We start from the raw sequence: 26,396 nt of genomic DNA, 5'->3' as shown, positions 1-26,396 counted from the left end.
TCGTTCACGGAGAAGCTCCGGCCTGTACGGCAGACCTTATAGACTTGCCTATTAGGAACGCAAAAAGATCATCACGCACCTTCCTCAATCTCCACTATCCTAACTGTAAAGGGGTAAAGTATAAATCCACAAATGCGACCAGTTTCTCATACATTTATTTATTTATTTATTTTAATTTGTTGCATTTGTATCCCACATTTTCCCACCTCTTTGCAGACTCAATGTGGCTTACAATACATCATGAATAGTGAGAATGCATGAGAAAGTATACATTTAGTAATAGCAGAGAATTTTTGGTAACATGATAATGATAGAACATGAAAGTATTTTAACAAGCAGACATATTAAGAGATATTTAGGAAATATATAAGAATTATAAAGAAAATGTACATTTAGTAATAATAGAGGATCTTGCACGCAGCTATGGAACGCACTACCGAAGGTTATAAAAACAACACAAGACCTATCCATCTTCCGAAGGCTACTGAAGACAGATCTTTTCAAGAAGGCATACCACAAACACCCATATTAGATACTAAATAATAATACTACACATGATCTATACAAAACCGATCTCTTATCACATGACTGATTAACCTCTTTGATTCTAATGATCAAGTAATACCACGTTAAACCTTATGTTGAATAGGGTCTATCTATAATCAATGACCTAATGTATGTTACAATCCAATTTATTACACAGGAACCCTCATGCAATACCATAATCTATTCTTCTTTATCATGTATATATGCACATGGTGTGTATATATATACCATGATCTGTTCCTTATATGTTATGTTCCATGTATGTTACCATGTATGTATGCACCTTAAAGTAATACCATATGTAATTCTGTTACCCGGAAATGGCAACCGCCATTACGGCAAATGTAAGCCACATTGAGCCTGCAAATTGGTGGGAAAATGTGGGATACAAATGCTACAAATAATAATAATAATAATATCATATTTTAGTCTCTTATAAACTATGAGAACTCCTGCATCCCAGTGACGGCATAGCAAAGCCAGGTGGGTATCCTGTAACAAAATACAGTTAAGTTAGCCATAGGAGCCAACTTTTTAAAATTATTGGGGGTGCTCCCAATGGAAATAACCCCTCCATGGACACATACAAGGAATTTTCTCAATATTGTACTTCAATGATACCATAACTAAGCCTGTCTCCTTTAAGCCAGAGGAGTCTCTGGCTTAAAGGAGCTCTCACACCCAAAACAAGCTTAAGTCCAATATTTCTTATTAGTGAAGTGGTTACCTAAAGTTAATTCTCATGCAACAAATAGAATTGTCTCCTACTCTGAGCTTAATACAAACAGAGAGAGAGAGAGAGAGAGAGTGCCCCACCCTCTGTAACACATGAAAGGCAGGTATCATTCTCTTTCCCTATCACAAAGACCTGCAAAGACTTCAGACCTTGTCCACTATAATTAGTCAGTGTTCATCCCGGTTCCTGCCATACTCAAGCCCACCATTGCCGAATACTCGTTTTTCCACAGCCCTCCAATCTCTCTTTCATTAGACACTGTGTCTCCGATTTCTAATCATTGTCATGATGTGTGTCAGGTCTAAGCTCCTCATCATCACTTCCATAAACTCTTCATCTTTCCGGGCGCCTTCCACAAATTCTTCAAGTGACAGCTCACCTGTATCAAACCCAAGGAACAAAAATGTCAGAATCCAGATCACTTGCCCAGCACCCTCCCCTGCCAGTCTGAGTTCAAGTAGCTCACCTGTATCAAATCGGGTTAGGCATCAAAATGAACACACGCCATAACCATTCGGAACGCCAAAGGATTTATGTTCCTAAGTTCGAAATTTATGGGGTCGATAATTCAAAGCAATTTAAACGGCCAAGAGAGGCACCTGGCCATTTCAATCATTTCTCCGGGGCTAAGCGGGTATATTCAGCGGTGCTTAACGCTTAATGGCGCCTGAAAATTCTGCATGGAAAAAAATACGACTAGGCATAGTCTCTAAAGTACACCTACATTTTATAGAATAGACTTAAATTTCTGCCTGGTATATAGAATACGCCGAGCGCCTCTCCACGCGACCAAATTTAATCATGGGAGACAACACAAAATGAAAACTTTTGCACCCCCATCCCTGCAGTTCCCCTCGCCCCCCCATAAGAGCAGACAATCCCGTTTCCCACAGCCACACTCTTTTCCATGGCTCCCTTGACTCCCCATATGTCCCCTTGGGCCTAACTATATATCCATGGTGGTTTAGCAGGGTCCACTGGGGCAGAAGTGATGCTCATCCACTACTGCCCATGGCTGTGCCTGCATCCAATATGACATCTGTGCCTTTCACTATAGCCATACAGTGCTATACTACAGGGGCGTAGCCAGACCTCGGCGGGAGGGGGGACCAGAACGTGAGGTGGGGCACTGTTTAGCTGCCTCCCCCCACCGCCGCCGCTGCCACAAAATCCCTCCCCCATCGTTGCCAGGTACCTTGTTTGCTGGCGGGGGTCCCCAATCCCCGCCAGCCGAAGAGTCTTCTTCAGTGCCAGTCGACTCTGGCGCCTTCACTGTGTGATGATCTGTTTCGAACTCCTGATGTCCTGTACCGTGCATGGCCTGTATGTAGCCCTGCGCAGGACGTAAGGCGTCAGAAACAGATTATCACACAACAAAGGCGCCGGAGTCGACCGGCGCTGAAGAAGACTCTTCGGCTGGTGGTGGTTGGGGACCCCCGCCAGCAAACAAGGTACCTGATGCAGCAGCGGGGCGGGTGATGGCGGCAGTGCGGGGTGGGGGGGGGGTCAGCAGCTGGGGGGGGTCAAATGTAGAGGGGGCCAGGGCCTAATCTGTGGGGGCCCATGCCCCCGTGGCCCCACATAGCTACGCCCCTGCTATACTATAGTAAAAGGTCACGGCTGCTCTATTGGATGTGGCACGGCCATGGGCAGGAGCCAATGGGCTCGCTGTGACTCTGGGCAAGTTGCGTAACCCTCCATTGCCCCAGGTACAAAATAAGTACCTGTATATAATATGTAAACTGCTTTGATTGTAACCACAGAAAGGTGGTATATCAAATCCTATCCCCTTTCCTTTTATCATTGTTCTTGCACCAGACTAGACCACCATGGATATTCAGGTAGGCCTGGGAGCCTACAGAGAGTTGGGGAGGAGCAGAAGAGGTAGGGCTACCATATGGCTCCAGAAAAAGGAGAAACAGAAGTAAAAGGAGTGGGAAAAGTGAACCAGTTATCCAAATAACTGGAACCAAACAAATAATTAATGATAAAATCAACACAGTTTATTAATATTTGCTTAGGAATGACGTGACACAAGGCTGTGTTTCGGCCTGATGGCCTGCATCAGGAGTCTTAAGGAAAGACTAATGGTCTAATCTTGCATTTAGGTTGAATAACAGAAGGCTTGAAATGGCAACATAAAGTTGGTCTTAAAAAAGACCATTGTGTCAAAACGTGAGGCACTTGAGTAAGCACAGACGCAATAGTGATGCAAAAAATGTTGCCATTTCAAGCCTTCTGTACCTAAATGCAAGATTAGACCATTAGTCTTTCCTTAAGACATAAGACTCCTGATGCAGGCCATCAGGCCGAAACACAGCCTTGTGTCGAGTCATTCCTAAGGAAATATTAATAAACTGTGTTGATTTTATCATTAATTATTTGTTTGGTTCCAGTTATTTGGATAAGCCTGGTTCACTTTTCCCACTCTTTTTACTTCTGTTTGCTGCTCCGTGTGATCTATTGAGTTCTCCACAAACGTGGATTCTCTTTGTCCAGAAAAAGGAGGACAGACGGAGCCAGTCTGGGTTTTACTTCCATTGCTTTCAATGGAAGCAAAATCTGGACTGGATCAATGTGGCCTCCTTTTTCTGGAGCCATATGGTAACCTTAAGAAGAGAGAACGTTGATCATGAAAGTCCGGCACAGTATGGACCCTCTGTCCAGCCCCCGGAATCTTGACAGAACGGGTGTGATTCCCAGCTGCTACTGTTCCACTGATACAGTAATACAAGCTGGCACTGTCCGATTCAAGGCCTGCACTATTTACTTGTATGTCAGCAATTAAACGTGGTTTTAGCCTCAGGTGCATCAGTGGGACAGCTACATCCCAGGACTGTGAAGAACCTCCGTGGGTGGGAAAAGAGACTCAGATCTGGGAAGCTGGAAGGGATAGAAAGAGGAGCAAAGAGTATTCTTTTGACAGCGGGACCCAGAGCCAAACTTTATGTTATTTGTTTGTTGTTTTTGTTTTTTAAATCAAAGCAAAAAGAAACAAAAATACAAATTGCTATGTTTACCTCAAATACACAAGAAACATTTTTGGCGAAAATACCCAAAGACATGAGCAGAAAACGCAACGGCAGCAGAAGGGTCCTTACCATCTCCATTGGCGTCGATCTTTTCAAAGACACGGTTGGTGAAATCCTCTGCACTGATGTCACGGTCACAGCCATTAATAGCGCGGATAGCCTGAAACGAGAGCAGGAAAATGGTGTAAGAAGATATTTTCCTTTCACGTTCATTATTCAGTCTTTTTCAGGTGTTCTAAGAACACTCTGGGGAGATGCAGCAACCCTCAAAGTAGAACCACAGCTCCAAAAGGAAAAAGCCCACCAGACAAGTAAGCGAGTAGTACAAATCTTTCCACTCAGCAGGGCCGCCGAGAGACTGGGCGGGGCCCGGGGCAAGGCCGCCCGCCCCCGAGGTCGTCGTCGTCACCGCCCCCCCCCCTCCGTGTACCACCGGGCTGGGCCCCCCCCTGGTGTGGAGGAGTGGCCTAGTGGTTAGGGTGGTGGACTTTGGTCCTGGGGAACTGAGTTCGATTCCCACTTCAGGCACAAGCAGCTCCTTGTGACTCTGGGCAAGTCACTTAACCCTCCATTGCCCCATGTAAGCCGCATTGAGCCTGCCATGAGTGGGAAAGCGCGGGGTACAAATGTAACAAAACTAAAATAGATACTATTGGAGATTCTACATGGAATATTGCTACTATTGGAGATTCTACATGGAATGTTGCTATTCCACTAGCAACATTCCATGTAGAAGGCTGCGCAGGCTTCTGTTTCTGTGAGTCTGACGTCCTGCACGTACGTGCAGGATGTCAGACTCACAGAAGCCGGCCACATTGGTGATCTGCAAGGGCTGACTTCTACATGGAATGTTGCTAGAATCTCAAATAGTAGCAACAGTGGAGGAGTGGCCTAGTGGTTAGGGTGGTGGACTTTGGTCCTGGGGAACTGAAGAACTGAGTTTGATTCCTGGCACAGGAAGCTCCTTGTGACTCTGGGTAAGTCACTTAACCCTCCATTGCCCCATGTAAGCCGCATTGAGCCTGCCATGAGTGAGAAAGCGCGGGGTACAAATGTAACAAAATAAAATCATAGTGCCTCACCTCGACCTCGCTCCGTGTGAAAGAAGCGCAGCGGCGGCAGTCTGCAGATCGCCTCCCTTCAGGCCTTCCGTCCCTGTGTCCCGCCTTCGTCTGACGTAACTTGCGCGAGGGCGGGACACAGGGAGGGAAGGCCCGAAGGGAGGCGATCTGCAGACTGCCGCTGCTGCGCTTCTTTCATACTGAGCAAGGTCGAGGTGAGGTGCTATGATTTGAATTCAGGGGGGCCCAGGCGGGTGGAGGGGACTGCGGCGCTGGGCCCCCCTTGGAGGCCCGGGCCCGGGGAATTTTGTCCCCCTTGCCCCCCCCCCCCTCGGCGGCCCTGCCACTCAGTAAGATGATTTGTATTACTCGCTTACTTGACTTGTGGGCTCTTTCCTTTAAACATGGGGTCCTCTTACTAAGGTGCACCGAAAAATGGGCTGCGCTAGTGTAGGCCCATGTTTTGGGCGCGCTCAGATCAACTTTTCAGCGTGACTGTAAAAAGAAAGGCCTTTTTAAAATTTTTTGCTGAAAATGGAAGTGCGGCAAAATTAAAATTGGCGCGCGTCCATTTTGGGTCTGAGACCTTACCGCCAGCCATTGACTTAGCGGTAAGGTCTCACGCGGTAACCGTGCGGTAATCGTCTACATGCGTAGAATGATGATTACCGTGCAGTTTCCGCTGCGTGCAGGAAAATAATTATTTTCCGGCGCACGTAGTGGACGAGTGTAAAAAAACAAAATTACCGCCCAGGCCTCGTGGTAGGTGGGCGGTAACTACAAGTTGACACACGTTGGGTGCACGTAGGCGCCTATGCGGCTTAGTAAAAGGGCCCCTTAATTTTTTTACTCAATTAGAATTGAGATTATATTCTATTAACCTTCTGTTTGTAGACAGAATTTGACATTCTTCACTACAGTAGGTGATACAGGTAGACCAATCCAAACAACATTAGAAGATATCAATGTTTCAGATTCTGGGAGTTCTGTTCAGTATCACTATACATTATTATAACTGTGTTGTTCTGTCCATAGTTACGACAGTATTATAATTTTATTGTGGATTGCTTTGAAAGTTAACGATCATGTTTCTACCGTGTCGTGTCAGGCTAGGCTCTCTGGTTATCTCCGCCGAGAGCTGACCTTGGGGTTCGGAAGACTGGGTGTTCACTACTCTGAAGTTCCCTCCGAATCCAACCCAGGAACCTCACGGTAGTCAGGAGAGTCAAGAAAATCAACTGAACTTTATTTAACAAATCAGAACTGAGTAACGGTTGACATGATAGTCCTCAGCATACAGTTATGAAGGCATCTCAGGCTTGACCTTACAAAGTCACAAGAGCAGATAACTTTTCCTTCTTGGGTTTTGCACATATGCAAAACCCCTTTCACCTGACCTGTAGCAAGATGACACCCCGCAGTCAATTTCTCCGATGTAACTCCATTACCATCGTAGATTTGGATCCAGCATTAACTGTCCAAGTCTTCCAGGGATTTACCCTGAAAGAAATCCCCAGCCGCGGGCAGACAGCATCCTAACCTTAAGCCCGGTTTGCGGTGAGACTCCCCAATCTCAGCCCGCAGGTCGGCTCCTCTATTGGCTAAGGGGATTAACAGCAATGACCCCGATGCCACTTCAACATCAGGGTTGGTTCAGCAGGTACACGCTCTCTCTTTTCACTGGGTCACTTGGCGGGGATCTAGTTCTTAAACACAGGCTACAAGGACAAATTCTACAGTCTTTACTTCCCTTATATATTAATTACCTGCTCCACCCTACACCAAGGTTCCACAAATCAGGTTACTCTCAAATGCTAGATGGACTCATAACTTTCTCTGGTGGGCTCCTCCCACCCATGGTTCCAATATAGCAAGGGGTTACAATTGTACATATCTTTTTATATAATTTATATGTATTTTCAGGTTTTTACATATCGTTATGAATTTATATGGTCATTGTTTTTTTTTATATTTTTTAATGTACTATTTTACTTTTACCTTTGTAGTTAACTGTTTTAAATGTTTTCATGCTTAGACTCCTGAGGCAGGCCAGTGGGCCAAAACACGGCTGTATCGAGTCGTTGTTGTTGACCAATAAATCTTCTAGACCAATACAGCATCATCGTTTTATTGAGTCACCTTCGCTGTCTTCTTAGAGAGTCAAATTGTGGACCAGTGGGTGAGCAATATTTATCTGAATATGATTCTTTGGAGATAGAAACAAAGGACAATCCGAATTTGCTTCAAACTGCGACTCCCTCTGAAGTAGCTCTAGATTTAATATGGAAGGCTTTAGTGGACCTTGGAAATGCCCAGAAATGCCAAAAGATCTGCCCGCACTTTCCTTAATCTACACTTCCCGAGCTGCAAAGGATTAAAATACAAACTAACACACACGTCCAGCTTTTCCTACAAGAGCACGCAGATGTGGAATACTCTTCCAAACCACTTGAAAAACAATTAACGAAATAACAAACTTTCGCAAATCACTGAAAACATATCTCTTTACCAAAGCCTACCTCAAGAATCCATAACCAACTACAACACATCGACACTCCTCCCTTACTTTGGTCGTCTTCTTTCTATAACTGCTTGATCAGATCGACTGTTATCATTGATATCTTAATACCACTAAATGTATCTCTTACCCTGAAATGGTGATGCCATGACAGGTTTTTGTAAGCCACATTGAGCCTGCAAATAGGTGGGAAAATGTGGGATACAAGTGCAATAAAATAAATAAATAAAAATGATGGTGCAACAAAATAATAATTTACAACAGAGAGTAGTAATTGGAAAGACAAGTGGATAAAGACCAGGTAGATAATCAAAACCTAGAGAAGAGGATTGCCGATGATGAAAAGGATATTAAAGACTTGAAAGCAGCCCAGGCCGCTTTTATTGTGGATATAACTAATTTACAGAGGAGAAATGAAGTACTGAAGAATCACGCAAGAAGTGATAATTTGCAGTTTTTGAACTTTCCATGTTCCACTTTGATTATACCTAGAAAGGAAGTTTGACAAGTTCCGGAGGATAAGATTCCACCATTTCTTCAGGTTTATCATCTGCCTGTGTCAAAATCTTCTGAGAAGAAATCAGATGGTCCACAAAATCTTGATGCCCCTGTGGACGTCTCTGCCATACTGGAGACACTGGATAGTGAATCTTTTGTAAGTTCTACTCTAATTGCTACGGTGGCTTCATCTCCTGATAAGGCTTGGCTATTGAATCAAGCATAGAGATGAACTTTTTCATGGACAGAAAATTAGACTATTTCCTGATGTCTTACGAGAAACTCAGAGACGTAGGAGGCAATTTTTGTTATTGAAACCTGGAGTGACTCATTTGGGAACCACTTTTATCCTAAAGTATCCCTGCAAAGGTATAGTCCAATATCAAACTTGCAAATATATATTTATTGAGCCAGCCCAGCTCACTGCTTTTCTGACAACAAAATAGAAGGGGGCAAGATTTCCTAGGCCCAGCCTCCATGAGGGTCCCAGTGCCAGGGTCTGTCTCTCTCCTGCTCCTGTGTGTCGGGACCAGGGCTTTTTTTGAGGGGGTACTTGGGGGTACTGAGTACCGGAACTTTTTCCATACTCTGCTAAAATTGACCCATGGACCCCAAGTTTTAATAAAAGAGCTCAGGCTCTACACACCAATTCTGCCTTGTCATAGATTCTGTGACTGGTTGCAGGGGGCCTGGTTATTGTGATGTGTGTCCCTCAGTGATCACCCCACCCCTGAAGAGTGGCCTGGCATTTGAGTACCGGCACCTTTTTTGCTAGAAAAAAACACACTGGTTGGGACCCAGGTGATTTGTGTTAAATACAATAACCCGGGTCCCAGCACACAGGAGCAGGAGAGTGACAGACCGAGGGAGGAGAAGGTGCAGGAAGGTAAGGGGGTGTGGGGCAGCGGTGGCCACAGTGGGGGGTGGGGCAGGGGCATGAGTGGGGGGAGGCAGCGGCTCTGTCTCTCAGCAGCCCTGGTGAGGGGACATAAGATGTCTAGCTTAAAATAAATTGCGTCTTTGACAGTCAGGTCTATTTTTTTTCTTGCTTTAGTTATAATTGTAGATTTTATTGCCTCTGTTTTTGAGTCTTGGTATCTCTAGCGTTTAGCGCGCACCTATTTTTAGCGTGCTAAACCCTTTTGGGTTTTTTAAAAAAGTGTAATTAAAATTAAAAATCAGCAAAAGTTGTTTAAGAGGTTAAAAATGAATTTGTATTTGCCCTTCAGGAGCTGAGGAGAATTCAGTATTCAGGTACTGGGGTGGAACCATGACTAAGGCATTCTTGGTAATAGGATGATGCGGCAAAATTCAGACAATCCCCTACCTTGAGGATATTCAATAATTCATGTCGCTCAATGCAACCATTTCCATCCACATCATAAAGCTTGAAATACCACCGTAATTTCTGTTCTATCTTCCCCCGAAGAACAAGGCTAAGGGCTGCAACATATTCCATGAAATCAATGGATCCATCCTGCAACAACAAGATAATGATAAGTTTATTAATGCATTTATTCTACTGTGAACACATTGGGAAAAACTGCAAATGCTTAGTTGGAACCTGCATGTACAATACAAGGAGTTTTCTGATTAGATTAGTTGAATCTACATAAACAGATTTTCAGACACTAGTAATTACTAGCGGATTTTCTCAGCACACACCTGATCGAATTAAACAGCAGTTCCTGGTGGTGTTTTGGAGGAATAGCTGTTCATCTGAGTTCATCTGTGTTTCAAAAATGTTATATGCATAATTGGCAGCAGGGGCGTAGCTATGGGGGGGCCACAGGGGCCTGACCCCTGCAAATTATGTCCGGGCCCCTGGTTTGGCTGGCGGGGGTCCCTTACCCCCACCAGCTGAAGCCTTCTTCAGCAATGCCTGTCTCCGGCGCAGCCACGTTCCTGCCCTGCTCTTCTTGCTTCTCCTGTCCTGTGCTCGCTGACGCTCCTTCTCAGTTTCACGTAAAGAAGCATCATCGTGCACAGGACAGGAGGAGCAAGAAGAGCAGGGCAGGAATGCGGCTGCGCCAGAGATGGCGCTGAAGAAGGCTTCGGCTGGCGGGGGTTAGGGACCCCTGCCAGCAAAGGTATTGCGAGGCAAGGGGGAAGTGTGAGGAGGCGCAAGGCGGAGGGGGAGGCGGGGGGAGGTGAGGCGATTCGAAGTGTGGCGGTAGGGGGGCGGCGGCACTCAAAATGTGCCCCCAACCTCGGGCTCTGGCCCCCTCCCACTGTAAGGTCTGGCTACGCCCCTGATTGGCAGGCTTGCTAACAGAAGTATATAGGATATAGGAGCTGTTGGGTCAGGTAGTGGGAAGTGGGCTGGTCAGACTGTTGGGGGGGGGGGAAAGAGGCAGAAAGAAAATAATCATCAGAATGGATTCAGTCCCAACCATTTTGAATAAAAGCTTATTGCATTATTGAGATATAACCTTTACGACTCAGGAACATTTCTTAGTTACATACAGATTTGACAAATCATGAATGGAAGAATCAGGAGAAAGAAAACTAGTTTTTACGCCACTCTGTAATGAGATGGTCAGCCTTCTCTCTCTGCACAAACACAGTGTAAATGGAATCCACACACTACCTTATTCATATCAAAAGTGCGGAACATCTGTTCTACGTAGCTGTTGGCTTGTTCACTTAGCCCTCGGAGTCCGAAGAACTGCTTGAATTCATGTAGCGTGAGCTGTCCGGAGGGGCACTCTATCATAAACTTCTTGTACCAGTGATGAATTTCTACAGCCTGTAGATCATCCACGGTGGAACTGCTGGCGTTGCCCATCCTGTTGTGGCAAGTCAATCGGTCTTGAAGAAACGTCGTCTTCTTTGGTAATAATGTCCACAAAGCTTCCTTCCCAACTTTCTATCGCTCTGCTTCTCCGGCATCTTTTAAATGGAGACCAACCCTGCAGAGCTGTCAGTAAGCCTCTAATCTGATTAGATGCTGACTCAAAGGGACATTAATTCTCTAAATGGTGTCCCAAGAAAGCGGCAAAGCTGTTACTTAATCCAATAAAGACGGCTATTTCAATAGCAGGTGAAAGAACTGCACACTGTACTCTAAATGGGGCCTCACCAGAGTACTCTATTTAGAGTACTGTGTGCAGTTCTGGAGACTGCACCTACGTAAAGATATAAACAGGATGGAGTCGGTCCAGAGGGCGGCTATGAAATTAGTAAGCAGTCTTTGAACACAAAAAATATAGGGACAGGCTTATGAACCTCAACACGTACACGCTGGAAGAGAGGAGGGAGAGAGGAGACGTGATAGAGATGTTTAAGTATCTCAAGGGCATTTATGTACAGGAAGTGAGCTTTTTTCAACTGAAGGAGAGCTCTGGAACGAGGGGGCATATGATGAAGTTAAGAAGGAATAGGCTTAGGAGTAACCTAAGAAAGTATTATTTCACGGAAAGGGTGGTGGAGGTGTGGAATGGCCTCCCGGTGGAGGTTGTTGAGTCGAGGGCTGTGTCAGAATTTTAAAAGGCATGGGATAAGCATGTGGGATCGCTTAGGAAAAGGAAGAGTTAGGGGTTACAGAGGATCCTCACAAAGGTTTGTCACCAGACACTGAACCAGAAGCGGTCTGTGAGAATAGAAAAGCATTCAGCTGCAAAAGAAAATTAATACGAATGTCAGAGGCATAAGGATCATTTATCCTCAACACATAAGAACATAGGAGTTGTCATGCTGGGGCAGACTGAACGTCCATCAAGCCTAGCATCCTGTTTCTCACAGTGGCCAATCCAGGTCACAAGTACTTGACAAGATCCCAAAACAGTAAAATAGATTCTATGATGCTTTTCCTTGAAATAAGCAGTGGATTTTCCCCAAGCTCATCTTAATAATGGCTTATGGACTTTTAGGAAGTTATCCAAACCTTTTTTTTTTTTTTTTGCTAAGCTAACTGCTTTTACCACATTCTCTGGTAATGAATTCCAGAGTTTAATTACACAGTTAAATAATAAATAACACCGGGATTGATATTCCAATGAGTTAACAGGTTAAGAGAGGTACTTATCTGATTAACTCACACTGACCAAGAAGTACAGGAAAAACTTGGTACTTTTACTTGTACCGAAGTAATAATTTTACCAATTTTTACTACTTTTACCTAGTTACTTCTGATGCTTGCAGTTCAAATAAAAAGTAAAAGTGGCAGAGAGACCTAAATGATGATTCCTCAGTAAACCAAATGAAACAGCAAAACCTGGAACAGGATTTTGCAATTGCAAACCTCGTCATATAAACAGTAGAACATCTCACCTTAAATTTTGGTGTCCAGGGAATACAGCCTATGAGAACAGTAGCGTTGCCTGTGCTTGTTGAACTGGTTACTAGTCTCCAGCCAAACAGAACAATGATGAGCCTTGTCACTTTGAAGCAGAGATGAAGCTGAAGCTGGTTGCAATTCTTGATGAACAGACATTTGTCTCTATCATAACAGACAGCTGGATATCCCTTGGAAAATTTTACATTGGCCTGTCAGTCCACTGGATTGATAGAATCTTTAGAGAAAAAGTCTGCTTGTCTGGCCTTAAGACTGAAGAGTTTCTATACATTTGACATTCTCGCATCAGTTCTTGAAGATATTCAGAGTTTGCCATCAGACGAAAAATAGGACAACGACAGACAACGATTTCAACTTTGTGAAAGCCTTCTCTGTAATTGGACAGCATGACAATGATGATGAAGATGAAGATGCAAGTGATGAAGTAGCTCTATTACTAATGCGTATGATAATGACAACGATGACGATAAAGCGCTCTTTGCTATGAGGAAGTCAAGTGTTTCAGACAGAGATTCCTTTGATCAATACCTACAGACCCAGTTAAAAGGCGACAGTAATATTGCAGCCTGGCCTGATTTGAAGGAACTTTTTTATTTATTTATTTGTTGCATTTATATCCCACATGTTCCCACCTATTTGCAGACTCAATGTGGCTTACAATAATACATCCTGACAATCACCAATCAAGAGTAGATAAAACAATTGGTTACATAAAGAACAACATAATGGATATAATCAATTCAATCAATCAGAAAACAGACAGATTAAACAATTCGATACATTTACCAGCTTATAATCGAACGAGAAAAACGCCCAAGTTCCGACCTAAATCGGGAGATGGGCGTCTTTCTCACAAAAACAAATAAAGCGGTATAATCGAAAGCCGAACTTTGGACGCTTTCAACTGCACTCCGTCGCGGACGCGGACAAAGTGGACGGGGGCGTGTCGGAGGCGTGGTGAAGGCGGAACTGGGGCGTGGTTATCACCCGAACAGAGATGGGCGCCTTTCGCCGATAATGGATGCGTTTGTAGCTAGAATTTAGGGCACTTTTCCTGGACCCTGTTTTTTCACGAATAAGGCCCCAAAAGTGCCCTAAATGACCAGATGACCCCCAGAGGGAATCGGGGATGACCTCCCCTGACTCCCCCAGTGGTCACTAACCCCCTCCCACCACAAAAAATGATGTTTCACAACTTTTTATTTTCACCCTCAAATGTCATACCCTCCTCCCAAGCAGCAGTATGCAGGTCCCTGGAGCAGTTGTTAGGGGGTGCAGTGGACGTCAGGCAGGTGGACTCAGGCCCATCCCCCCCCCTACCTGTTACATTTGTGCTGCTTAATGCTTAGTCGTCCAACCCCCCCAAACCCACTGTACCCACATGTAGGTGCCCCCCTTCACCCCTTAGGGCTATAGTAATGGTGTAGACTTGTGGGCAGTGGGTTTTGAGGGGGATTTGGGGGGCTCAACACCCAAGGGAAGGGTGCTGTGCACCTGGGAGCTCTTTTACCTTTTTTTTGTTTTTGTAAAAGTGCCCCCTAGGGTGCCCGGTTGGTGTCCTGGCATGTGAGGGGGACCAGTGCACTATGAATCCTGGCCCCTCCCACGAACAAATGCCTTGGATGTATTCGTTTTTGAGCTGGGCGATTTCATTTTCCATTATCGCTGAAAAGCAAAAACGCCCAGCTCACACCTTGGCGAATAAAACATGGGCGTCTATTTTTTTTGGAAAATACGGTTCACTCCGCCCCTTCACGGACCCGTTCTCGGAGATTAACGCCCATGGAGATAGGCGTTTCTGTTCGATTATGCCCCTCTTAGTAAGTAATGATGTGTTGGAGTTCCTGTTATTGATTATTATGGTACGTCTTGTTAAAAAGGTAGGTCTTTATCAGACTGAACAATCCACTTCCTGATAGCGCAGTTGTTGAACACCTGTGTAGCTGTGGTGGATTACGTGAGTGACACTCATTTTCAACATTTAGTTTTACTAAAAGCAAAGTAGATTGAATTATAAAGCAATAAAATTGTTGGGATAAAAATGTTAACAGTAGTTGCATTCGCTGTAGTTACAGTACTTTTATTGTTTACTCAAAAGGTATTATATTAGGCGGTATCTTTTTTACTTTTACTTATGTAAATTTTTTGATGGTGTTCTTCATTGTACTTTTACTCTGCTTATAACTCCTGCTTTACTTACAGGAAAGGGCTTTGATGTATTGATTTATTTGCATGTTTATACCTTGCCAAGCACCAAGATGAACATACATAATTATAATACAATTAAAATTTCCTACAATGCCAGAACGTAATAAACAAAAGCACATATATAAACATGCAAACAGGAAAATACAATAAATGCCAATCATCCATACCAAAATATTATCTCCACAAAAGATTCAAGAAAAACAAAATAACTAAACAGAAACAAAATATAAAAACATAGTTAATATTATTCCACTCTATCCTCCCCATTCAGAAGCTGATGTCACTGTGATCAATGGACTCTGCAAAACCACTGCTACAAATTCAATTACACAACCGTATATGCGCATGAGACGTGTGGACCTATTACTACTACTTAACATTTCTAGAGCGCTACTAGGGTTACGCAGCGCTGTACAAATTAATAACTAAGGACGGTCCCTGCTCAGAAGAGCTTACAATATAAAGGACGAAATGTCAAGTTGGGGTAGTCTCGATTTCCTGAGTAGAGGTGTTGTGATTAGGTGCCGAAGGCGACATTGAAGAGGTGGGCTTTGAGCAATGATTTGAAGATGGGTAGGGAGGGGGCCTGGCGTATGTGCTCAGGGAGTTTGTTCCAAGCATGGGGTGAGGCGAGGCAGAAAGGGCGGAGCCTAGAGTTGGCTCTAATTATTCCATTATTTGCATGCTGGTCTGGGCAGAGCAGAGATGGAGTTCCAATGTACACATATATTTCACAAATGCACTTGTGGAGACAATTCTACAGCAGGATGCTTGTATAATTATGAGCATATTACGCATGTAAAATTACAGAACACTGACACACACACATGCGTGAAAGTTAACATTCCCTCTAAGCACTATTCTGTAAGGTACACCTAAGAGGCATAGGAGGGGATTCTATATATGGTACCTACAAAAAATTGGCGCTGAAATCAGTGCTAGGCGCCGATTATAGAACATGCTTGGTTGATATTTCAGCGCCAATATCTGCGTGCATCCATTTACGCCAACAAAAACCAGGTGTAAATCTCAGTGTGTAGATTTAGGTGCACTGGGCCATATTCTATAACTAGGCGCCTACATTTTGGAACACCCGTGAAATGCCCATTTCCCTGTCCATAACCACGTCCCTTTTTGCCTTCCCACGTTAGACGTTCAGCACACATTGTTACAGAATAGGTTTAGCGAGTTGTGCACCTAAATTCTAATCAGTGCCAATTAGTGCTCATTATTGCTTGCTAAGTGCTGCTATCAGCGCTCATTAGCGTGTTGTTTGTTAAGTTACACGCATTGTTATAGAATCCACGCTGATTTCGGCACCATCTGTTTCTGACGCCTTACATCCTGCACGGGGCTACATGCACGGTGCAGTACATAAGGCGTCAGAAACAGATGATCACAAGACGAAGGCGCCAGAGTCGACCGGCGCTGAAGAAGACTCTTCGGCTGGCGGGGATTGGGGACCCCCGCCAGCAAACAAGATACCTGATGATGCGGTGGGGCGGGCGGGGTCAAATGTAGAGGGGGCCAGGGCGTAATCTGTGGGGGCCCATGCCCCTGTGGCCCCATGAAGCTACGCCCCTGCCTTTGACTAAAGTGTTTCCGATTGGCAAACCAGAACTACCGCCGGCCCAACGCAGGTGGCGGCAATAGCTCTACTCCCAGCATGCGCCATTTTCAATGCTACAGAAAATCAGGTCTGATTTTCTAGCACAGGGATTACCCGGCGGTAATCGGGCAATGCCTTAATGGGTGGCGGTAAGTGCTTCCCCCCAAAATGGCTGCGTGGAAAGTGCGAACTTACCACACGGCCATTTATTTTTTTGGTCTTTTTACCTACTGCGGTAAAAAGGGCCTCAGCGCGCGGCAGAAATGGCCCCCGCCGCTAGATCAGAGCCTCTTTTACCACAGCTTGGTAAAAGGGCCCCTTGTCGAATTACCTCCGCAGTGTACATGAACAAAATCAGAGCAGGTGCAAATTAGAACCTTGCATTTTTGTGCTGTTGGGTCCGGTTCTGGGACCTATACATTAGGTGCCTATCATGTTACTTTATCACATACACTTCAGCTTGGCATCTTTTTGGACTTTTCATCTGGTCATTCTGTTGTAAGACCAAGCAGATCCACTTTCGCCCTCATGAATTTTTCATTCTTCGAAACTGAAATGCAGGCTGTCTTATAAATATGCTAATAAATGAAATGCATAAGATGGATATGCTGACTGTCTTCCTTAACCATACCAATATGATATCTCAAATCCCAAGCTTGATCATTATAAAATATTCCATTTCAGAGTATTACCCAATTTGCATTAGCGATAAAACTGTTGGTAGAGCTCTGCACTCTTTAAAAGCGGTTCCTGTTTTTCTTTCTCTTAAATTGCTTTTAGAAACTGGAAGCGGCGATGCTGATTAAAGGCACTCGGTAGAATTAATTTTTATTTGTTGATGCTTCAGAACAGTTTCAGTTTTCCTGTTGACGTGATGCTCTCTTCCAGACAGGCAGTCATAGCAAATCTGGCCATTCTGGTGAAATAGGAAAGCCAAATCCATGTGTCCATCACTGCTTTTTCCCAAATTTTTTTTAATGCTGTGTGTTTCTTTGAGAAATATAATATATACATGAGAAAGAACATTACACGAGTGAAAACTTTTCATCACAACACATGCAGTGGTGTGCTGGAGCCGGCTCTGTCCGGCTCGCAAGAGCTGTCAAAATTTAACAAGCGGCTCTTGCGAGCCGGTTTTTGTTGGGGGCGAGCCGGCTCCATTAGGGGAGTTAAGCATGGCAGGAGGGCGCCATCACAGGCCATGCTTACCGCCCCTGCAGCTCCGAAACATGTCCAACGATGTCCTTCGCCCCCTCCCTCCCCTCCCGCTCCCATCTGTCTTTTTTAATTACCTCCGTCGAAGCGCACGCGATTTAAAGCCCTGCTGCGTGCTGACCGTCTCTCCAGGCCTCCCCTGCTTGCTTCGGTGATGTTTGCGCCCTTAGTCCCGCCTTCTGACGTCATTCTGACGTCATTTCCTTTTTCCGCGAAGGTAGGACTAAGGGCACGAACATCACCGAAGCAAGCAGGGGCGCAGAGGTGGATGGGGGGCGCCGAGGTGGACTGGGGGGGGGGCGCCGAGGTGGACCAGGGAGAGAGCCTGTTAAAAATTTACCAGCACACGACTGAACACATGTTTGGAGGCCCTCCCATTGTACCCCTCTTGCTCCCCCAATTTAGATTTCTCAAGAACTGTTTTTGAAGACTGCTGGTTTTAAACTCCAACACTATAGCTAAGGGAGGGAGCAAAGTACAAACAAAGGTCTAAACAGCAAAACAAAAAGTACCAGGAGCCTTCAAAAAAAGGGGATAAAAACTTTAATCAAATGTTTAGATGAAACAATCCTAGAGTGGCCCCAACACGGTCCGTGTTTCGGCACACAGCGCCTGTGTCAGGCGCACAGCATATTGCTTCCAGTCCACAGCCAAACGCTCTGTGCTACATTTCGTGACCCCTGACGCAGGCGCTGTGTGCCGAAACACGAACCGTGCCGGGTCCACTCTAGGATTGTTTCATCTAAACGTTTGATTAAAGTTTTTATCCCCTTTTTTTGAAGGCTCCTGGTACTTTTTGTTTTGCTGTTTAAACTCCAACACACCATTTTACATGAAATCCAGTCCAGAGTTTGGGATTTGCTTAGAAACCAAGTAGTGAGGGGAATGCCTAAAAGCAATGTACAAAATGACGGCAAACGCGGCTTGGTGGGAAATGCAGTACAAATTCCTACTTCGATTGCATATTTCTCCCTACAGAGCATATAGAGCAACATTGCGAGAAACAGACTCTTGTCCTAAATGCAAAGGTGCTAAGGCCCACTTGGGGCACATGTATTGGAACTGTGTTCGAATAAAAATCTGTTGGACAGAGTTACATAGCCACGTGACACAGATCTGGAACTCATCCTGGAAGCAGTCTCCAAGACAACTGTTCGATGCATTCGGGCTGCAAAGACCAACACCGGTGGGATTTAGAAGCTTTTTGTGTAGAACTATGTTAATGGCGAAGAGAACCATACTGCAGCTATGGTTGACGGAGGATCGTCCCACAGTTCCACATTGGAGATCAGCGATGATCCAAGCATGCGCCTTGGAAAAGAAGGGTATACCAGACTAGGCCTCCAGAAAAGGAGTGCAATTTTGTAACACCTGGGCCCCATTCTGGGACTCCCTCACACCAGTAGCAAGAAGCAAAATATTGAATTGTTGACTCATGCTTGATAGAGAAGGGTTGGGTAAGGGAAGGAAGAGGCGGGGGGTGGGGGGGGGGGATGGGGAATAGGATAGGAGGGAATAAAAGGAAAAGGCAAGATGAACAATGTGTTCTATAAGACATGTAACTTGAATTAATATTGTAAGCTGTTGATGTTTGGATTGCAATAAACACGATTTATAACAAAACAAAAAAAAAAAAAAAGAAACCAAGTAGTGTCTTGTTGGATGAATGCACCACACAGTTCACAAATAAAGCCTCATAACTACAACAGCTTCACAGAGGTCAAAAAAATCACAGCAAACAACCTTATCATCTTCCTCTCAGTCTTAGTCCTTTCAGGGAAAAAAAAAAATCCCATACAGTTCTTCCTTAAAGGTAGGGAGTGATGAATATCACCGTGTCCAAGAAGAAAAACATCCTCGTGCACAGATGGTTAGATATCTTCATCCAGTTCTTCATCCAGTGGACTCTTGTACACAGGGCCGGTCTTAGCAAGTGCGGAGCCCTGTGCAGACCAATTTGGTGGGGCCCCATCCTAGCCCTGCCCTAGCTCCGCCCCTACCCTAGCTCCACCCCATTGATAAGATTATTCCATTTTTAGAAATTTTTTTTATTTATGAAATTTCAAATAAAGACAAATGAAGCTAAACTTGTACAAAAAAACTGATTGAAATAATAAGCACAATGCTATCATGAAACCCCCCCCCCCCTCCCCAGAAGTGGAGTGGCCGAGCCGCGGAATCATCATGAATGATGCGGACGGTCATCCGAGGCGAGCGGAGGTTGTAGCGGAGGCAGAGTGGGGCCCCCTTAGGCGCGGGGCCCTATGTGGCCGCCTTGGTCGCCTCTGCCTAAGACCGGCCCTGCTTGTACAAACGCTAGTACTTTCTCACTTAAATCATTGGTCTCCAAACAAAAGTAGTAAACAAACTTCAGATCTTTCAGAACGTGGCAGCCAGAATGCTAATGTAGTGAAATTATTAAGAAAGGGATGACGAATAAAACCAAAAATACTATAATACCTTTGTATCGCTCCATGGTGCATCCACACCTTGAGTATTGCGTTCAGTTCTGGTCGCCGTATCTCAAAGAAGATATAGCGGAATTAGAAAAGGTTCAAAGAGGAGTGACCAAAATGACAGAGAGGATGGAACTTCTCTCTTACGAGGAAAGGCTAAGGAGGTTAGGGCTCTTCAGCTTGGAAAAGAGACTGATGAGGGGAGATTGAGGTCAACAAAATCCTGAGTGGTGCAGAACGAGTGGAAGTAAATCGATTTTTTACTCGTTCCAAAAGTACAGACTAGGGGACACTTGAGGCAGTTACACGGAAATACTTTTAAAAAAATTTAGGAGGAAATATTTTTTCACTCAATGAATAGTTAAGCTCTACAGCAGTTGGTGTATCTGGGTTTAATAAAAGGTTTGGACAAATTCCTGGAGGAAAAGTCCATAGTCCGCTGTTGAGACAGAGATGGGGAAGCAACTTCTTGCCCTGGGATTTGAGGTATGGAATGTTGCCACGATTTGGGCTGCTGCCAGGTATTTGTGACCTGGCTTGGCCACTGTTTGGAAAACAGGATTCTGGGCTAGATAGACCATTGGTCTGACCCAGTATGGTTACTCTTATGTTCTTATGAAATAAATAGGAGAAAGCAATTCCCATGCTAATTGCTCTACACTGGCTCCCTATTTCCCTCTAAATGCAAAGAACTGTTCGAATTCATATGGCGCACGTTGTCCAGAGGAGCACTCGCTTTCAAACTTCTGGTACCAGTGCTAGATTTCTACAGCTGCAGGTCTTCCACGGCAGGGGCGTAGCCAGACGCCCACATTTGGGTGGGCCTGAGCCCAAGATGGGTGGGCAGAAGAACTCCGCCCTGTCCCACAAGTGATTTGGCCTCTCACTCTCTTGCCTGCATGCCATATGGTCTCTCAAATATCCCCCCTACCTCGCATACCTTTTAAAGAGCAGATTTTCACCAGCAGTGATAAGCAACTAATACACACTGCTCATGTTGGGCCCACAGTCTTCCCTCAGATGCAACTTCCTGTTTCCACCTAGGCGGGAATACATCAGAGGGAAGGCTGGTATGCAGGAGGGACAGTTGTTGGGAGTTCTCGGCTGGTGGGGCTTGGGGATCCATGCCAGCCACATCATAGGTGTGCTGCTACTGGGTGGGCCTGGGCCCACCCGGGCCCACCCTTGGCTACGCCACTGTTCCACGGTGGCACTGCATGTCCTTCCAGAAACATATGCTGGCCTTTAGAGCTCTATGGGGCCCTTTTACAGAGCGATGGTAAGCGCAAGGCAGACTTACCGCTCGCTCTTCCAGGACTACTGGTGGCCCAACGCAGCTGCCACCGGTAGTCCCGCCCCGAGCACGCGCCATTTCCGGGGGGGAAAGAACACCCCCGGACAGTGGCGTTCCTAGGGGGGCTAACACCCGGGGTGGATCGCTGATGCGCCCCCCCCTGGGTGCAGTGCCCCCCCTGGATGCAGCGTGATCTGCCCCCTTCTGCATGCTGAACAGTCTCTGCAGCCGCCCGCGAGCTGCCCCCAGCACCTCTGCACTCCCTGCTCCAGCCGCTGCAGCTGTGCTCAATGAAAAGCAGGCGGAGGGCGGGAAAGGGCTGAAACCGGCCAATCCCCACATCCCGGAAGCTACCACCGGCCTCCTCGCAGGGAGAGGTTCTGCTCACCGTCCGCCTGCTGCTGCACGGAGACGGAGGGCTACCCTTCAGGGGGCTTCACATCGGCTCACGCCATCGGATGCTGCTTTGCTTTGTCCTTTGGAAAGGGGAGGATAACAACCGTGCAGATGTGGGCAGCTTTTCTGACACAGCTGAAGCACACGAGAAGGAAGGAAGGAAGCGCGAAAGGACCCCCCCCCCCCCCGTGAAAGAACCCTCCCCCGTGTGCACACCACTGGGGGGGGGGGGGTTCCGCGCGCGCGCCTGTCCGTCGTTTGTTTCATGCTCCCTCTGCCCCGGAACAGGAAGTAATCTGTTCCGGGGCAGAGGAAGCATGAAACGAATGACAGACAGGCACGCGCGGCACCCCCCCAGCGATGTGCAACCAGGGCGGACCGCCCCCACCGCCCCCCTTGGTACGCCACTGCCCCCGGAAATGGCTTGCACGGCGGTAACCCGGCGGTAATTAGTCATCGTCGCACGCTGCCTGGTTACCACAGGGTTACTGTGGAAGCCGCTGCATGGCCACGTGGGAAGAGTGCTCTTACTTCATGGCCACGTGAGTCTGGGGCCTTTTTACCCGCTGCAGTAGAAAAGGCCCTGGCACGTGGGAAAAACGACCCAGCCGCTAGCACAGGGCCCTTTTTCCCGCAGCTTGGTAGAAGGACCGCTAAATGATTTTGGGCCAGGATACTTAGCCACCATATTGGGCTGATGTGCACCAATTAGATTGTTAAGAATATGTGAGAGTACAACTCATTGAATTCTCTCTGTCAAAGAAATTAGACAAACTAAGACTCAGATACTGCCCATCCTTTGGAATCAGTTACAGAGAGATATTATACTTTCAAAGCCATCTAAAAAAAAAAACACAGGGTCTGATATCCAACAAATGCTGAGCTCCTCAAATTATGCTCCTGAGTTAGGCCAAACTTATGAGCATAACTTTGCAGCTGAAAATTCATCCTAATTTAGGAGCTTAAAAGTTATGCTTATAAATTTAGGCCTGCCATTCATTTGACTAGATTAATAAACCTAATTTATGAGCCTACTGCTGAAAATCGGGACTAAGCTCCTAACTTTTCCCCCACCCCAAATCCGCCCGTGTTGTCACCCACTTTTATGCCCCTAAATTTAGGACTTTAGTGAAACCGAGTATAAATTTATACATTCAACCCTAGTTTCAAAAGAGACCAATTTATGAGGAGTGGCCTAGTGGTTAGGGTGGTGGACTTTGGTCCTGGGGAACTGAGTTCAATTCCCGGCACAGGCAGCTCCTTGTGACTCTAGGCAAGTTACTTAACCCTCCATTGCCTGCCGCATTGAGCCTGCCATGAGTGGGAAAGCGCAGGGTACAAATGTAACAAAAATAAAATAGATACTATTGGAGATTCTACATGGAATGTTGCTACTATTGGAGATTCTACATGGAATGTTGCTATTCCACTAGCAACATTCCATGAAGAAGCCTGCGCGGCCACATTGGTGATCTGCCAGGGCCTACTTCTACATGGAATGTTGCTAGTGGAATAGCAACATTCCATGTAGAATCTCCAATAGTAGCAACAGTGGAGGAGTGGCCTAGTGGTTAGGGTGGTGGACTTTGGTCCTGGGGAACTGAGGAACTGAGTTTGATTCCCACTTCAGGCACAGGCAGCTCCTTGTGACTCTGGGCAAGTCACTTAACCCTCCATTGCCCCATGTAAGCCGCATTGAGCCTGCCATGATTGGGAAAGCGTGGGGTACAAATGTAACAAAAATAAAATAGATACTATTAGAGATTCTACATGGAATGTTGCTACTATTGGAGATTCTACATGGAATGTTGCTATTCCACTAGCAACATTCCATGTAGAAGGCTGCGCAGGCTTCTGTTTCTGTAAGTCTGACGTCCTGCACGTATGTGCAGGACGTCAGACTCACAGAAGCAGAAGCCTGCACGGCCACATTGGTGATCTGCAAGGGCCGACTTCTACATGGAATAGCAACATTCCATGTAGAACCTCAAGTGGAGGAGTGGCCTAGTGGTTAGGGTGGTGGACTTTGGTCCTGGGGAACTGAGTTCAATTCCCGGCACAGGCAGCTCCTTGTGACTCTAGGCAAGTCACTTAACCCTCCATTGCCTGCCGCATTGAGCCTGCCATGAGTGGGAAAGCGCGGGGTACAAATGTAACAAAAAAATAAAATAAAAACTCTCAAAGTTGGAAGCATAAATCCTTTGAACATTAGGCCCAGGGTTGTTTACGCAAACTAAGAGGTCCTTTTACTAAGCTGTGGGAAAAAGGGCCCTGTGCTTGTGGTAGGGGGCTTTTTTTTTTCCCTATGCACAAGGGACGGCCCTCGCGCGAGCAGTGGCGTAGCTAGAGGGCGCCAGGGAAGCGGCCGCTCCCTCAAATGGAGTTCTGCTGGCGCCGGCGCCTATTTTTTTCTCAACGTGTTGCATTGAAAATGTGCGCCGGTGCTGGTGGAAGTCCTCTTTCACCCCCCCCCCCCGCACCGTCAACCTGGCTCTGCTTCTGCGTACAAGGGCCCTTTTTCCTGCAACCTGTAACCCCCACCCCAAAAGAAATGGCCACACAGTGAGATAACTCTCACCGTGTGGCCATGAGGCAGGGAGCCCTTACCGCCACCCACTGAGGTGGTGGTAACCGGGCCGCACGCAGCGTTGCCCGATTACCACTGGGTTACTACCAGGTTGCCGCCATGCTAGCCATTTCCATGGGTTTTCCGCTTTGGGTTTACAGCCGTTTATAGAAGTGCTTAATGCTAATTGTTTTCAGAACCATTTATAGAATCTAGTCCAAAATTTGTAAGTTATGAAATACCACCTTACAGCCTCTATTTAAGAAGAATCTCCGCATGTAAATAGCAGCATTTGCATATGTAGATCGCATAAAGCACTATTTACATGTGTCGATCACTAGGCTGAAGAGATTTCAAAGGGATGTGACGAGTGGGTCAAAAATCTATATGTGCATCCTCCATCTTATATAGCAAATAATGTCTATGTTAAAAAAAAATTCCCTATTGGGCTTTGCAGAAGCTCAGAGACACACAGATTTTAAAAAGTGTTTGTTTTGCCCAGGACTTTACATAAGTTTCTCCCTTATATGGTGTGAAGCCCCGCCCAGCACATCCCAGGATGCACTGGGTAGGGCTGGGTGCCGCCATTTTTGAGGCAGCGCTGATGGAAGAGGAGGGAGTCCACCTCCCTCCTCCAAAAAAGGTACAGGAGGGGGGTGGGGAAGAGGGCCACAAAACCACCAGGTGGGGGGGTTGATTCGCGGCCCACTGGGCCACCAGGGCTCTACCTGAAGGAATGCTAGGGAGGCTGGAGACCCACCGGATCTCTAGCCCCCCCAAACCTGTTTCGGGGGGGGGGGGGGTCGAAGGACTGGAGGTCTGCCAGACCTCCAGCTCCCATGTCGCTGGGGGGGAGGGGTCAGGGTTCCTGCTCCTGCGGTGGGGGGAGGGGGGATGCTGTATTGGGAGGAATAGGGGGCCTGCTAGCATGCAAAATGCATGCTGGACAGGGCTCACCATTCTTCCCCAATAGTCTGCAAACCCTAACGCCAGCTCTGAGCTTGCAAAAGGGTTTGCTGTGGACAGTGCGCTGCTCGCTTATCATTGGGAAGGAATACATTTAGCATGCACTTGCATGCTACTTGTGCTAAAAGCCCTGTTTTGCATGCATTTGCATGCTAGTTGCTTTCAGAGCCCATGCATGCACTGTTTCACGTGCGTGGGGGCGGTAGCAAATGCAGGCACTAGTATGGTGCTAATAGCCTCTAGCCCATGTTTGTTTCTGATCATCTGCCCACTAGTATGTTACACTTATTGTGCGCTAACTGGTGTAAAACTTCCAGCCACGGAGGAGTGTGATAGGACTCTCACAGCTTGTTGCCTGCCCTGCTCGATCTCTGCACTTTTACAATCTGGAAGTTTTCTTTTTACCCTCCGTGTTCTGGGGGTTTGGAATACAAGGTCCTTTGCAATCCACCGGACCACAGGGAGAGCTATATTGTAATCCACACTCAGGGCTATCCCACTCAACTTCTTCGCTTTTACAGTCAGGCAGTTTCCCCCTTAGCTGCCCCCCAGATTCCACCACCACTTCCCCCACTCAGCTCCAAACTCCCTCTGAAGCAATCCCTCCCTCTCTCTCTCCCTTCCCCTTTCCTATGGAAGGGAAGGAGAGTCTCTGTGCGCTCCCTTCTCCCCACCTTTTCTCTCAGGTTCCTTCAACTTTCCTGATTAGGGAGTCAGTGTTGCAGCACAAAACCCAATTTAAACAGTTCACTTTTCAGCTTCAACCTTTTTTTCCCCCTGTCCACCTATTACCAGGCCAGGGGAATGTACGGGTCCCACCCTTTCACTGTCAGCACCAACTCCTGACAAACTCCCACTTGACCCAGGTTGAATCATTCCTTCCTTAATCCCACCTCTGATGCAGCCACCTTTTGCCTCCCTGCATCAAGCCCGAGAACCAGGCTGCCATCTGCCCTCTTAACTCTCTACTTTTAGCTTTGGCAAGAGCTGAGATATCC

The 26,396-nt window shown here is 46.3% G+C and overlaps 1 protein-coding gene across 1 annotated transcript; it reads right to left on the bottom strand.

Moving 5' to 3' along the window:
• Nucleotides 1-1,533: 1,533 nt before the first annotated feature.
• On the bottom strand, nucleotides 1,534-11,179 carry GUCA1A (guanylate cyclase activator 1A). Its single transcript, XM_030216603.1, has 4 exons — nucleotides 10,982-11,179; nucleotides 9,719-9,868; nucleotides 4,384-4,474; nucleotides 1,534-1,661 (listed from the first exon to the last, which is right to left on the bottom strand). The coding sequence occupies exons 1-4, from the start codon at nucleotides 11,177-11,179 to the stop codon at nucleotides 1,534-1,536; spliced, it is 567 nt and encodes a 188-aa protein (XP_030072463.1).
• Nucleotides 11,180-26,396: the final 15,217 nt, after the last annotated feature.

This window comes from Microcaecilia unicolor, chromosome 10, assembly GCF_901765095.1.
Source record: "Microcaecilia unicolor chromosome 10, aMicUni1.1, whole genome shotgun sequence".
Taxonomy (NCBI): Eukaryota; Metazoa; Chordata; class Amphibia; order Gymnophiona; family Siphonopidae; genus Microcaecilia; species Microcaecilia unicolor.
Note: the sequence above shows the minus strand (reverse complement) of the source record. Positions and strands in the feature narration are given on the sequence as shown.

Coding starts and splice junctions, on each gene's coding strand:
- GUCA1A (XM_030216603.1), bottom strand. CDS start 11,179: ATGGGCAACGCCAGCAGTTCCACCGTGGATGATCTACAGGCTGTAGAA. Junction 4,475..9,718: donor AATTATTGAATATCCTCAAG/GTAGGGGATTGT, acceptor CTCTCGTTTCAG/GCTATCCGCGCTATTAATGG. Junction 1,662..4,383: donor GATCGACGCCAATGGAGATG/GTAAGGACCCTT, acceptor GGTTTGATACAG/GTGAGCTGTCACTTGAAGAA.